Here is a 13,915-nt window from a genome sequence, read left to right as displayed (position 1 = left end):
AACAGGATTTGAACTAACTTGTTACACAATGATCTCTACAGCAGGGTTATTGACCCACTGAGCTACCTTTCTCAACAGGCTGTTCACTTTGAAAGGCACATAGGGTTAGGGCACTGGCAGTTCCATTTGAGACTTGCCTGAAATAACTGGCTTGTCAAAAGCTCTCAGCCTCTTTGGAGTATCCTACACGAGTTAGGAGATACATAATGAGGCTTTGAAACGTGCTAGATTTTTGGCTGAGGGACTCCGCAATCTGACATGGGAGAAGCAGACATTTTTCATTTTTTAAAAGCGGCATTATCAGTAGGAGGTATTGAAGTTTAGGAAAGCAGTGCCATCTTCTCACACTGTTCACCAGTGTTCATCACACCAGCTCAGGAGGCTGGTGGGAAGGATCTATGTGAAAATACCTAAAGTTTTACTGTGAGGTTGAACATTGTGCGTATAAAACAATACATTTTCTGCATTTTTAATGCGGGGAAAGACCCTGCCACCCCTGCAGCCCTACCAGCCCTACCCCATTCCCCCCACTATATTAAATAGCCCTACCCAACCTCTCGCCCCATCTTTTTTGGGGGAGAAATGTGGTTTTACATGTAAGGTTTTCTACCTTGCATTACTGGGATTCGATATTTTGAAGTGATACTGGTGGGAAGAGCTCAGACACTGTTCTTGCTCAGTACTTTAGCTTGCTGCAGAAAATGCCAACACGTGTTTGTACTTTGTCATTACAGCAGCTCTGTTAAGAAATGCAGGTACTGTCCCAAACTATGTGGGCATGATGCAATCAGCCCTGCTGTGAATAATTGGCATTGTACCATGATGTGCGTATAGCAGCTCTGCTGATAAATTGGGTTACTTTGCTGAGAGGTAAAGGTGCAATCTGTGCCACTGAAAATATATACAGCACTGCTTCTACCTGCATCTATTATACTGGCTTGCAGTGAGTGGGTTGTCAGAAAGGGAGCTAAAGTCCAGACCACATGCCCAGCTATTTGTTGCTCTCGAAGACAACAAACCAAGTACAGTGCCCTTGAATGCATGTGCATGCACGCAAACACATGCACTCTTAAGACTTAAAAAACACATCTTCTTATAGAACACCAAAAGCGTGCCATTAAATGCAATTTATGTGCTTCCGTGATGAATAGAAAAAGTATGAAATACCCATGCTTCTGTAACTGTACTGCCTCTGTTAATGCTGATTAAAGCAGAGAAAAATGATGTAAAAATGCAGCCCTTGTTTAAGACAATTTTCATTTTACACAATACATGTGTCCTAAATCAATGTGAAATGCATGTTCATGATTCAAAACTCTTTAACACTGTAACCTACAAAATGCAGGCAGTTAAAGTGAACAAAACACAAATTCCCTTCTACATTACTCAAAGTATTCTCTTAATAGAATTATTAATAGAGGAGAGTGTTTAAAAAATAAACGGAGCAGGACTCATCCCAGTTGCTTCTTTCAAGGAAAAGTGTGGATTTTTAAAGTAAAGAGTGGATTTGCAAGCTGCTGCTTGCCAGGCTGTCACTAGTGAACTCCATGATTTATGGGTGTGCTGCTATAAATAGTCTGTGAAAGCTGTACACAAGGAATAATTAAATGGGCCGTATTGCCAAGATTTCTGTGTGTAAAAAGGCCCTATACGCACCTTATCTGGAGGACTGCTCCTAGCCAAAACGCATGTTCATGGGGACTCTTGTACTCCGCCTCAGTCATGTGCTGCTTCACCAATAAGAGTTGAGGGGCAACTACTGCCTAACTAATAAGGCCGGCCCTAGCTTGCAATCACTGTAGTATGTTTTGTGATCATTCAATTGGTAACTCTATTTAATCCACTTATCCTTGCTTTCAGAACTGAATTGTTCAAAGAATGAGAAGGAGTTGGAGGAGTTGCTGCGAGAAGCAAGTCAGGAGGCTGGTCAGGAAACTCTGTGACACGCTGGGTAAGTTGGGCTTCTGGCACTCTTGATGGGGGAAGCATTAAGGGATCTATTTTTATATTTAGAAAATCTTACATTTTACAGGTACTCGTGGATTGTAACTTTCAACCCCTTTCTGTGGTGCACGAACCACGGCTATGCTTAAGCTTTGTCTTCTCTCATGGTGAGCCTGCTTACTGCATGAACAATCACAATAATAAATACTAGGAAGTACTGAGAGATGGTGTCCAACTCCCCAGCACTCCAATGGTATTGCCAGTCAGTCCACTTTTTTTTTCTTTCTATGTGGATAGGAATGGATGCCAGCACAAGTGGATGTATATTGTTTTGTCTTGCTTACCTGCTGTATTCTTTTGTTTTTTCAGTTACTTAGCCCCTGGGGCCTCTGGTTGTTCTGCCACATGTCTGTCGAATAGCTTCTCGCAGTATACCTCATACACGACTCTCTTCCAAGCCTTGGATGCCCACAAACTCTATCTGGATGGCCTGGAGCCCGAGCACTGGTGGGATGCCCAAAGTCGCATGTAACACTGAATCAATGAGGGCACTTAATGTCCTTAAGTGCTGGAGGGGCAATTTATTTTAGCTGTTCAAGGACAAGATAAATACACCTATTTAACCAGCCAACCTGGCATGGTTACACCTTTCCTGGTAGTTGGCCACATTCCTACCAGGGACCGCTGCGAAGCCCACCGGGCTGTTACTGGCACATGCACTGATGGGCCTTCAGGCTCTTTCACTGGGCCTATGCCAAAGGTGCCATCTTTATGCCGGGGGACTTGCATATACTCGAGCTCTGAGGGTATGGCACCTACAGGAGCTTCCCCTGTGTTTCCCTCAACTGGTACTTGGACTTTTTAAGGATTCAAAGGGGCATGGGTTTTACGGCGTCACAGTGGTCTCCAGTTTCCAGCTCATTCCTGCTGTTCAATACTACACCGAGGTACATAACATGGCTGCCAGAGTGGAAACCACAGAGACCCCATCTCCGAGTGATCTTTTGAAAATGGCGTTTCTTCCTGCGGTTCCTCTTAGAATTGGCTGCAGGTTTAGTCGAGATGAGGAAATGTTCTGTTGTCTCTACCACCCACAATTCCTAGTTTTTTTCAGCTAGTGTAGAGTCGTCTTTGTTTCATACCCCCGGTGCACAGCACCATTATCTAGATTGTCCACCTCCTCTACTCTGTCCTAGGCCATCTTGCAGACCATTGAGGTCATTGTTTTGAGAATTACTAACCAACAGACCTGGGACGCTGTCAGTGGTGACTTCTCTTGCAGTGCCAGTTTCCCCCTACTAGCTGCTCTGGGATGCTCCACATGTCCCTTCCACCCGTTCCTGCTTCTCCTCCTCTGCCATGACCTGGAACCTCTGCTACGCTGGGTCCTTCTTTCACAGGCTCCGTCGGTGCTGGCTGCTCCAGTCCCCTGCCCTAGATCCTGCTATGACAGACCCCTACCTCTTAAGAGGACCCTAAACAAAACGTTCCTCCCATGACACAGATGGTAACTCTGCAAAGTCCTCCCATGACCTTGTGGTAGGCATTGCCCTTTTTGGACATCCGAACACCTGCGGACGTGCAACCTCTGGAGCTGTGCTGGCTGAGATGTTGCACCTACAGCGCTCAGGCAAGTTGGGGGGGGGGGGATCAGCTGGGGGGGTCGTACCCCTAAAGGATTCGCAAGCTCTCAAATTGGGCTAAAACCATACTCTGCTAAGGCGATTCATATAAAGTTTGAAAATATAAAGTTTGAAGATGGGTATAGATGGGCCTTCTCCAAAATGGTATGCCTCATCCTTGGGTGTCCATGTACACTAATTTATTTACTCCTTTTTTACACCTTCTCTTTGACCAGCCTAAGCAAGGAGGATACATTAATGGATTCATTTGTTGAGGTCTGCACAAATTCTGCTTTGGACCACAGGGAAGCTGATGCCCTATTGGCAACGGCCAATCAAAGATTATGGAGTGTGACACTGTTCTCAATGAATCACATGACAATGTAAATACAGTTTCAACTATTATAAAAATATTTTTGATGCTTGTTAATCTGCTTAGATTCACATGCTGTGCATATATTCCGACAGCTAGTGGTAATCGCAGCGTACTGCATCTTTCTTTTTCGAAGATCGAAAGGGGACATCGACGTGACTGTAACACTCTCCCTAACGTGACGTGTAGTGAACCCAGTATCAAGCGTCGAGGTCCCTCCAGATTATTTTCTGCCCAATTAGTTGGTCGCCTTATGCAGAGCTTGCAAGACTTGATATTGCTCATTACATACTTCTTTGTCCCACGACCGATGGTAGTCTTCACTACTTCTTTTCGACGACTACTTTGTGGTTGTGGACTCCTACGCCGAAGACATCCACTGCTCTTTGGCGACTGGTGCATTGATCGACACCTGTCAACCGTGTGGCCTCAGCTCTCCGGCCAGGCCCTTACAGTATGGAGAGTGGGGCCCTGGGTTGATTCTTTTTCAAGAATGCATTTCCTTTTCCCTTCTTTTTCCCTCTTTGGTCTGGCTGCCCTCCAACTTTCGCTATGGAGAGGACACCATTTTAATTTTGTCCGTCGTTTAACGCATTGCAGGGCGAAAGTTGTTCCCCCTGTTGGCGCAGTTGCTTCGGGTGACGAGGACTCCAGCGGCAGCCATGGCTCTGACCTGGAAGCCATAGACCTTTCGGCGGAACCCTCTGGTTCCCAGATGCCCGTCCCTGGCCCGACAGACAGGCCACTGGCACTGTTATGGGGAGTTCACACCACGGCGACAAGAGCACACACACACACCACCTAAGACAAAACACACAACCCCTAAGCCCTCCTCGACGTACATGTCGAAGAAGTGCCAAATGCCAACGCCGAAAACTTCAACGGTGCCTGCCGAACCTCGCAGCCCGGCGCCCTCCTTGCAACCGCTTCTCAGCATGCGACTGGGCTTTCCTCTCACAAGCGTGTTCCCACAAAAAAGCACACGGCTACCGACACGTCATCCTAGGGCGCACTAGCACCTAAAACCTTGGCAGAGTCGACAACGTCGATGACGCCTACAGGCGCATCAAAACTAAGCATTCAGCCACTGAAAATATGTGAGAATCTTGCAGCCTCTCTCTAGGGCTTTCAGGTAAATCTCCCCCTTCTGAACAGCCTTTTCCTCCTCCAGACCCCTCTGCTTCATCCCCCGTGGACTAGCAGACGTTTCAGAATTATATGGATACGATGGTCCAATTCATTGACTTCTGTGGGAGATACATTACTCCCAAAAGGCCTAAGGAGGAAGACTCCTACCCCATTCCACCAAAGCTGCAGAAGCTTCTATTCCTTCACAAATCCATCAAGAGGAGGCCTTTGATTATTCAGAACAAGGAGACCTGCAAGGACAATCCTTTTGATCAGGACCCAGGCTGGGATCAAGATCAGCCAGCAGATCAGGGGCCTTGGCTCTCACCCACTCATACCCCAGACCCAGACATTATTTGTCTAGATCCGCCTTCTTCACCTCATCAAAGGCAATCTTCACCAATAGATGACCAGATGCTCTTTAATTTCATCCTAAAGAGAGCCGCATATCATTTTCAGATCGCTACACAGCAGGCTGTCCAGGACTCTGACTTCGTTGAGGACATTTTCAAAGAAAAACCTCCCACTAGTCAGGCTAGTCCACTTCTTAAAGGAATAGTGAGCTCAAAAATATTATTGTCCCGAGGGATCGGGCATGTGTTTTTAAGCATACGTTGATCGATCGTACAAACATTTCCTACGTACCTTACCGTAGTTGTCCTCTTTTTTACACATGCAAAATCAAGCAGCAGGGCGCGGCCATCTTGTGCTAATCTTATCCGTTGCTGCTTCGTCCAAGGTGGACTGCCCTGGCGGCACTAAATCATATCCCCCGCCCCTGAGGCTGATATAACTAGACCCGTACCGCCCATTTCACAACGCCAGTGCACATCTGGTGTCAACATTCTCGATGCTTCAGCTAATAACGTGTGTCCACGGAAATGGCAGTACCTCTTTCCTCAATAAGTATAAACAGACCACTTCTCATCAAATTTGCTTTTCAAATCGTTTCACTGTCTTTTTTTTAAGTATTCTGTGCCTCGTTTCTGTGCTCTGCTCAGCTACTTTCGTTGCTCGTAGCCCGTGCAAACAGATACCCCCTTAATGGCAACAATACAGCCCTACCAGTACGAGCCGCAGGATTCTGAGTGGAATTACTCGAAAGAGAAAGATGCGCAAACGATGGGGCTTCGGACGACAGTTGGGAGGACGATTCAACAGGTCAAGAGCCTGAGCCTAGTCGAATGGACAAACTTTCCACCTGGTGTACCTGCAATCGGAGCGTGGTAATGCCAACCGAGGAGGAGAGCTGCTGCTGCAGAGAAAACTCTGGATGCTTGTCCTACATATCGGAAAGCGACAAACGGTCCTAATGCGTTACCGAGTTGCATGACTTCAGGGCAGCCTGCCTCACAAGGTCCGTATTGAGGATTATGATGGTGCTTATGCACGAACTTCGCACAACAGTTCGCCAACGCAATCCAAGTAACGAGTAAGTGTACTCTAGATGTGATGTCAATTAGGCCACTAACATTTCATGTTTGTGTCCTATATTGTTGTAACTTTGATCTATCCCTGCCAAATGAATGTAGTCTTGCAATTCTATACATCACTCGAAATTTGGGGAAATCAGAGTGGTCTCCATATGATTATTTCATGTACAACCATGAAGCAATATTTCTTTGTGTCCTAAATGTAATGGAATGCATAGTTGTTCAATATTGTACAGTGTCCAAGTAACATTTGTACTGACAACAATGCCATTGGATATAAGATTGCATTTTCAACTAAGGTTTAATACACTTATCTTGTTCATTTAAAAAGTTTGTATCTTTCTCTTTCACAGGTGGTATAGGCTGGTGGCCTATCGTTCGTTTACCTGGTGGCTTCATGGGAGGCTTGGACACCGTGTTCGACGAGTAATACCCGCCTGTGCCGTTGGTGCCATTAGAGAAACTTTCCTTGCAAAAAGAAGTTGGATGAACTCATCCAACTAAGCCCTGCGCTCTCCGTGGGAGCTCTTGTAGAGCTCATTCATTAAATTACCTTTGTTCTAATGTCTTGCATACTTGAGGTTTTCATCCAACTGTAAATTCGTGCATACATAAGCGATAAATGTCCAAAAAAGATGTAAGACACAGCTCAAAACTGATCTTTAAATGAATGGTACGCCATCTCTAATTCGTCAACTAGGTATTTCATCAAGCAAGAAACAGACTTGTTTCGTTTTACATATGGTTATTTTAATGCCAATGCATTTCGGAGCGGATCTCCTTCTTCAGGGCGTTAACCACACTATTTGATATAGCGTCTTCAATTATTATAATACATAAACAAGTCAAAAACATTTCAACATAAAACATGAATTATTTCCATGTTAGAAGGAAGTCACAATTCAAATAAACGTTCAGAAAGTAGATTATGAACATTGACACAGTTCGCCATTATTCAGATCATAAATCAACAAAAAAAATGATATTGTGTAAATGAAAATCATACATACCCAATAAAGGTAATTCGCATTAGGCAGAAGATAGGGTTATGGGGGAGGAGACAACAACAACATGGAGCCTTTGTTAGTTTAACGTAATTGCATGGTTGTGCACATTAATCGACAAAGAATTCTGTATATATCTCAAAAGTGTGTTCAAATTACCTTTATAGTTTCCTGTTGTGCCTAGCACCTTTCTAAAGTGAACAACTCTCTGCGTGCAACAATTCCACCGCCCGTATTCTAAATAGAAGAGATAACAAATATTCAAATAATTGCTGTATGGACAATCCTACGTCCTGTTAAGTTCCTCTAGAGTATGGGGTTCAGACTCACCCGTTGTTATTTGCTTGCGTGTGTATAATCTCTGAGCAACCGATGCTGTGTTCGATCCGTGCAACGTGTGTGCTGTTCTCGTAAACCTGTGCCCCGTAGGGAAACAGTGGATAAGCTTCTATGCCTTTACTTAGGCAACCTCGTTCAGCGTGAGCTGTCACGTGGCTCCTAGTCTGCGTGACGACGTCTCCCGTCCCTATGGGAACAGAGAGGCCGGACGATCTGGTGTAGGGTAATGTAAGTACTCTCACTGTTTTTGTAAATAATCAAATACTTATCTCTAATATCAGATGTTAAATGTCAATGAGCAGATGTGTTCAAAAACATCGTAGAAAGTTGAAAAGTACTAATTAGCCTCTGAGTGCAGATTCCTGTAGCTACCCCGTAAAGCGTACGCTCACGCGTGGCACCTGGCCTGCGTTGCGCCGCCTCGTGTCCTGTGTCCACATGGCAACGGGGAGACTGGATGACCGGGGTCACATTCATCTATAGAATTACATATAAGCTTACCCTTTGATGTGTACACTTGCCTATGTCATATTAGTGTGGCTGTCGGTGTCAAAACGCAGAGGTACTCCTTATGGTATTAACGTGTATTCCCACGTGATGATTACATATCTATGTTAGATATGTTACACTAAATGTAATCTTGATGTTGATCTATGTTTGCAACATTAGATTACAAACATAACGGTAATAGTGAGGTGTCCACAAAAAAAAAAAAAAATTATATACACGGAAAAATGTCTATGTAATGAACAACAGTAGTAGTTACTCTTAGCATGCACACTGCACATAGTACAACAACTATTTAAGCGAATCCTCCAAGAGAACCCATGTTATCTGCGTCCCATCGATACTGTGCTTCCTTATTATATGTCGTCAACCATTGACTTTCCACAGTGGATGTGTCCATGCTGGTGTCCCTCTCGCAGCTCCGCAGTCTTTAGCATGCTTATAGGAAACATGCCCAATTGATCTTTGTTCATTCCTCGCGGGGTAAGACACCCCAAAGCTTCGATCCAATAACACTCTTCTATCTAATTTTGTTTCTATGTTCTCGTGAGGATCATTACTCCAAACTACCTCCAACACCATGAACCGGATTTGTGTCAAATTGTGTCTCTTTGATCCAATGTCTTGCGACTGCAGAATTCAAATCTTTATTCCGTATACACGAGCGGTGCTTGTTCCAACGGAGTTTGGCTATTCTTTGGTACTGACCCACATAGAATTGTCCACAGGGACACTTTATACCGTAGATAATGTTTGGGGTGTCACAGGTTGCAAATTATTTCAACATGATTTTTCTCCCCGTGTGCGGATGGTTGATGACTGATCCTTTCAACACAACTGCAATTACTACATTGTAGACATGGAAAGGTTCCAACACGTTTAGTATCTGGTTGTTTCTTATGTTGTCTCGTTTGTACCAAACTGTCTCGAAAGTTCCTGCTACGTTGGTAGGCAAATGTAGGTGGTTTTTTAAAGAGTTCTTCTGTTTTTTGGTCGCAGGATAGCACTTGCCAGTGCTTTTTAATGATTGATTTAATACACCCACTTTGCGTGGAGAATCGAGTGACAAATACCAGTGACGGTTCCGTTTTTACTTTCCTTGCAGCTGTGAGTAGTTTGTTTCTGTTTTTCTGGTCCACCTTGTGTTTGGCTTCTGTTATCTCTTCCTCCTTATATCCACGTTTCAAAAACTTCTCACCCATTTCATAAAGTTCTTTGTCATAGTCTCTTGGATCACTGATGATGCGTTTCACTCTGAGCATCTGACTGTATTGTAGGTTTTTGATCAAACTCGGTTCATGAAAACTTAATCTTTGTAGTAGATTATTACTATCTGTTGTTTTTGTGTATATGTTGGTTTTGTATTCGTGTTCCATAGATTCCACTTTAACATCCAAAAAATGAATGCTTTTTTCAGAGTATTCGTAAGTGAACTGGATTTTTTCATTGATTGATTGTATTAAGGTATGTAAAGAATTCCATTAAGTCTATCTCTGTACCTGTCCAAATCCCAAATATGTCGTCTATGAAACGAACCCAAATGGCCAAATGTGACTTCCATCTTTGCTGACTTAGTATGTGATCGGACTCAAATTTGTGCATAAATATGTTGGCATATGAGGGGGCCATTGTGTCTCCCATAGCAGTTCCTGTTATTTGCATGTAAAACTGATTCCTGTACTTAAAGTAGGAGTTTGTGGATATAAATTGTAGTAAGATGATGATGAATTCCTTATTCGCTTCTATCTCTCCTGTGTTTAAGAGTAACCATTCAACTGCTTCAATTCCTGAGTCATGTGAAATAGACGTGTATAAGTTCTTTACGTCGACAGTAAACAAAATATGTGACGATGAGTGTGGTACTGTTGCTAATAACTGTAGAAAGTGAGTTGTGTCCTTAATGTATGTTGAAGTTCTCTGAATCAGGGGTTGCAAGAAGTAATCAATATACTTTCCAATCTGCTGTAATACACTGTTCCCCCGGCCACTATGGGTCTTCTGGGAGGGTTAATGAGATCTTTGTGTATTTTTGGCAACATGTATAAATTTGGGATACGTGGATTCCTATTCATCAAAAACTCATATGTATGGTGATTTATCCATCCGTTCTCTTCAGCTTCATCCAATAGTGTTTTCAAGTTCTGTTTGATTCTTACAGTTGGGTCGCTACCCAGTTGTTTGTAAGTAGTGGTGTCTGCGAGTTGTCTCTTGCATTCTATAAGCATGTTTTCTTTTGATGCATGATAGTACATTCAAGGGACGAGTACACATCAATGAATTGTGTATGAAAGTTATCCTATAATACAGCCGGCTACGCTACACAGGTTTTCATTCGGTGACCAAAACACAGATTGCATAGAAAAATATATGATATAATTCCATCTTTCTCACGCTATTATGCAAATACATTTTCTAAAGATGTAGACTTTTTTTTTTTACAGAATTTCCAACAATGCCTGCATGTACGGTTTACGGTTGCCGTTCTAAGACCCATAACAAACCTAAAGGCAGTACAATGCATGTATTCCCGAGGAATATAGATCTAATGAGAGAATTGGTCAGATATTTTGGATTTGCGCTGGAAGAGCTTGAAAGTAGAGCCCATGAAGTCTTGGGGGACTCAAGGGGTGATCGATTGTGCAGCCTGCACTTTGCCACGAATATGTACGACCAATCGAAGTACACAAAGAAGCATCGACTCAGAACGTCTTGTAAATTCCTTCCAAAAGCAATTCCGACTCTATTCATGCACACGCCGCCTCAGGTGAGTCACGGTTCCTGATTTAGCTGTAGGCCTTGGGGTAGTGAACAGATAAACTACATGGACGGATTGGTGTTTTAGGTATAAATGTCCCTTACAATACTTTCCATATTTACAAGATTGTATTGCTTTATAACTAAACCCCATTTTGCTAAACATCTGTCCTTGGTTTTAGGAGCATCATAGAAAACGATTTATGGGCACAGATAACTATGCTATAGTGCCCTTTGAAATAAGCATACTCTTTTTGTGATCTGTCGCTTTACATGTCAATTTTTAAGATTGGCATTTCTAAATCAAATCAAATTTTCCCTTTACAACTCCATGACTATCCACTGAATATGAAGGAGCAAGATTCTGTATACATGTCTTGCCTGGAGTCCACAACAACTTCGAGCGCGTATCAGGTAGTTTCATTTAGCTGTTCAGTTCCAGAAATGTTTTATTCATGGAATTTGAGATATGATCAAATTTACGTATCCTGTCGTTTGTTTACACAATATTTCATTTATGGGTTTTTATTGATCTGTACCATTATCTGCATCACATTGTGTGTTCAATTTCACTTTTTTCATCCATACTAAAACAAGTACTGTGTTACAGGGTGATGCTGGTACTTAGACTACAATTACATCATCCTGCGGAGTTGATCCAAAGCCAGAGGTATGTGTACTGACATTTCCCTCGAATGAAAGAAAGTAGGTCTTAGATCTGTTACTATTAGACAGTGACATTATTATAAACGAGCAGCATTTGCAAATTGCTTGAATGCAACATTTCAATCAGTGTGTTTCGCACAGTCATCTTTGATCGAGTAAACTAGCCATCAATCAGGTGAAATTCGAAATGTATATTTTGACTAAATGACGTACACGGTGTACGAGGGTATCTGTGTAAGCCATGTGTGCGATGGAATAATTTGATTTCAAATACAAATGACTTATTTTTAATGAATACTCTTTTCTAGGGATGTATACAAGATCGGGATTTAGAAGAGGAGGCACGTGGATCCGAGTGGGTGGACCAGCTTGCTGGTGCACGCTGGTGCAGTAATTACAGTAAAGGTTTCACAGAAAACCAAGAAAGCTATGGTAATTTACAAACAATTTCATTTTCAAACAGTGTGTTATGTTGGTGCCTTCATAACGTGCTTTTTTTAAAGTGACATATACTGTATGTTGGATTTACATTGAACATGTTTTTCCAACCCATCTTCCAGTTGCCCGATGGTGTACGAACTATGCAGTCAGCTACAGAAATCAGAGATGCTGCGTGCCAAAATTATTTCACCATGGAGCAACTATTATTTGAGGCGCAGCATGTTCAAATCAATAAGCAGACTCGAGACGCTTTTGCCCAATGGCCAGAAAATGAATTGAATGTGACTGGCGAAGCCAGCAATGTGTTGTTGGACCATTGCTACAATGCGAGTGCTCCACCAGATGAACATAAAACTGAATGTAATGAAGATACTTTTGAATTAGTCGCAGACCACTTGAAACAATCAACACCCGCCAAAAAAGAGCCACCCAAAAAACAATCGACGTTGATGTTTTCTCTGATTCATGTTCAAGTAACAGAAGCTGAAATAACAAAGACTGAAGCATCAACACAATTGACCGAGGAACTAGCCAAAGATCTCGACTACAGTTTGTCCAGTTGGGCTGATAAGTCAACCTCAGTTGAGTCAGAAACAACATTCATGCAGGATGATAGTCTGATAAAGGAGCCCAAATACATTGTATTCGACAGCTGCTTGATGTAGATTATAATGATGCTGAAATGTGTGCATCCAGTGAGAGGGGAAGTATGTGGGAAGCCATTGGTGAATGTGACTCGTGTATCACAGGGCAGTAACCTTAAAATACAAGCCACCTGTGAAATGGTCCATGCAAACTTTTCATGGTCCGCTCAACCGATTCTGGGGAAACTGCCAGCTGGAAATCTACTGTGTGCAGCTGCTTTACTTTTCACTGGCTCTAGTTTCAGTAAGTTGTCCAGTTTCTGTCCATTTGTGGGAAGCCAGTTCCTCTCTAAAACGTAGTATTACAAATATCAATGAGAATATTTATTCCCTGCTATTGGTGAAGCTTGGAAAATTGAACAAATGTCAATTGAAAGGACATTCTCTGAAAAACGGTTCAGGCTAGCTGGCGATGGACAGTGTGACAGCCCCGGATTTTCAGCAAAGTACTGCACATACCACTTTCAGGACATGGAAACTAAAAAGAATTGTGAGTTTGGTGGTCGTGCAGGTGTCCGAATGTAAATCCTCATGGAGAAACTTGGTTTTATAAAATCCCTGGAAGATCTCCAATCGAGGGGAATGCTAATCGACCTCATAGCCACGGACAGACATGGACAATGAGAGAGCAGTTTCCATATATTCGCCGTCAATTTGATGTATGGCACGTTGCCAAATCAATCAATACAAAAATATCAGCTGCAGGAAAAAAAAGGTTCTGAAAATATTTTACAGTGGTCCCAGTCTTTCAGCAACCATCTTTTGTAGAGCTCCAAAACATGAGGGGTCTGTGGAAATTCTACTAGATAAATGGCAGTCACTAATGCACCACTGTTCCAACATTCACTCTTGGACAGAAAATCAACATTTCCACCAATGTGCACATGGCCCTTTGTCGCCGGACCAGGAACGCAAGAAGTGGTTGATTCCATCTTCACCTTCACACAAAGCTCTTGAGAAGAGCGTGTTTGATAAAACTCTCAAGGGATCTGAAGGGACTCACAGAATTCTGTCACACAGGAGATTTGGAGGTGTTTCACAATATGTGCCTAGAGTACAG

At 42.9% G+C, this 13,915-nt stretch overlaps 1 protein-coding gene across 1 annotated transcript in view; it reads left to right on the top strand.

The window, feature by feature from the left end:
• Positions 1 to 13,915, top strand: part of PPP1R37 (protein phosphatase 1 regulatory subunit 37) — a 1,561,993-nt gene that overhangs the window by 1,478,333 nt on the left and 69,745 nt on the right. Inside the window, exon 12 of the mRNA XM_069644632.1 lies at positions 1,861 to 1,951. Coding sequence (XP_069500733.1) covers positions 1,861 to 1,943 — 83 coding nt within the window. The 3' untranslated portion in view covers positions 1,944 to 1,951. The remainder of the gene's footprint in view (positions 1 to 1,860; positions 1,952 to 13,915) is intronic.

This window comes from Ambystoma mexicanum, chromosome 2p (assembly GCF_040938575.1).
Source record: "Ambystoma mexicanum isolate Mex_15411 chromosome 2p, UKY_AmexF1_1, whole genome shotgun sequence".
Lineage (NCBI taxonomy): Eukaryota > Metazoa > Chordata > Amphibia > Caudata > Ambystomatidae > Ambystoma > Ambystoma mexicanum.
This window is presented reverse-complemented; position numbering and strand designations above follow the sequence as displayed.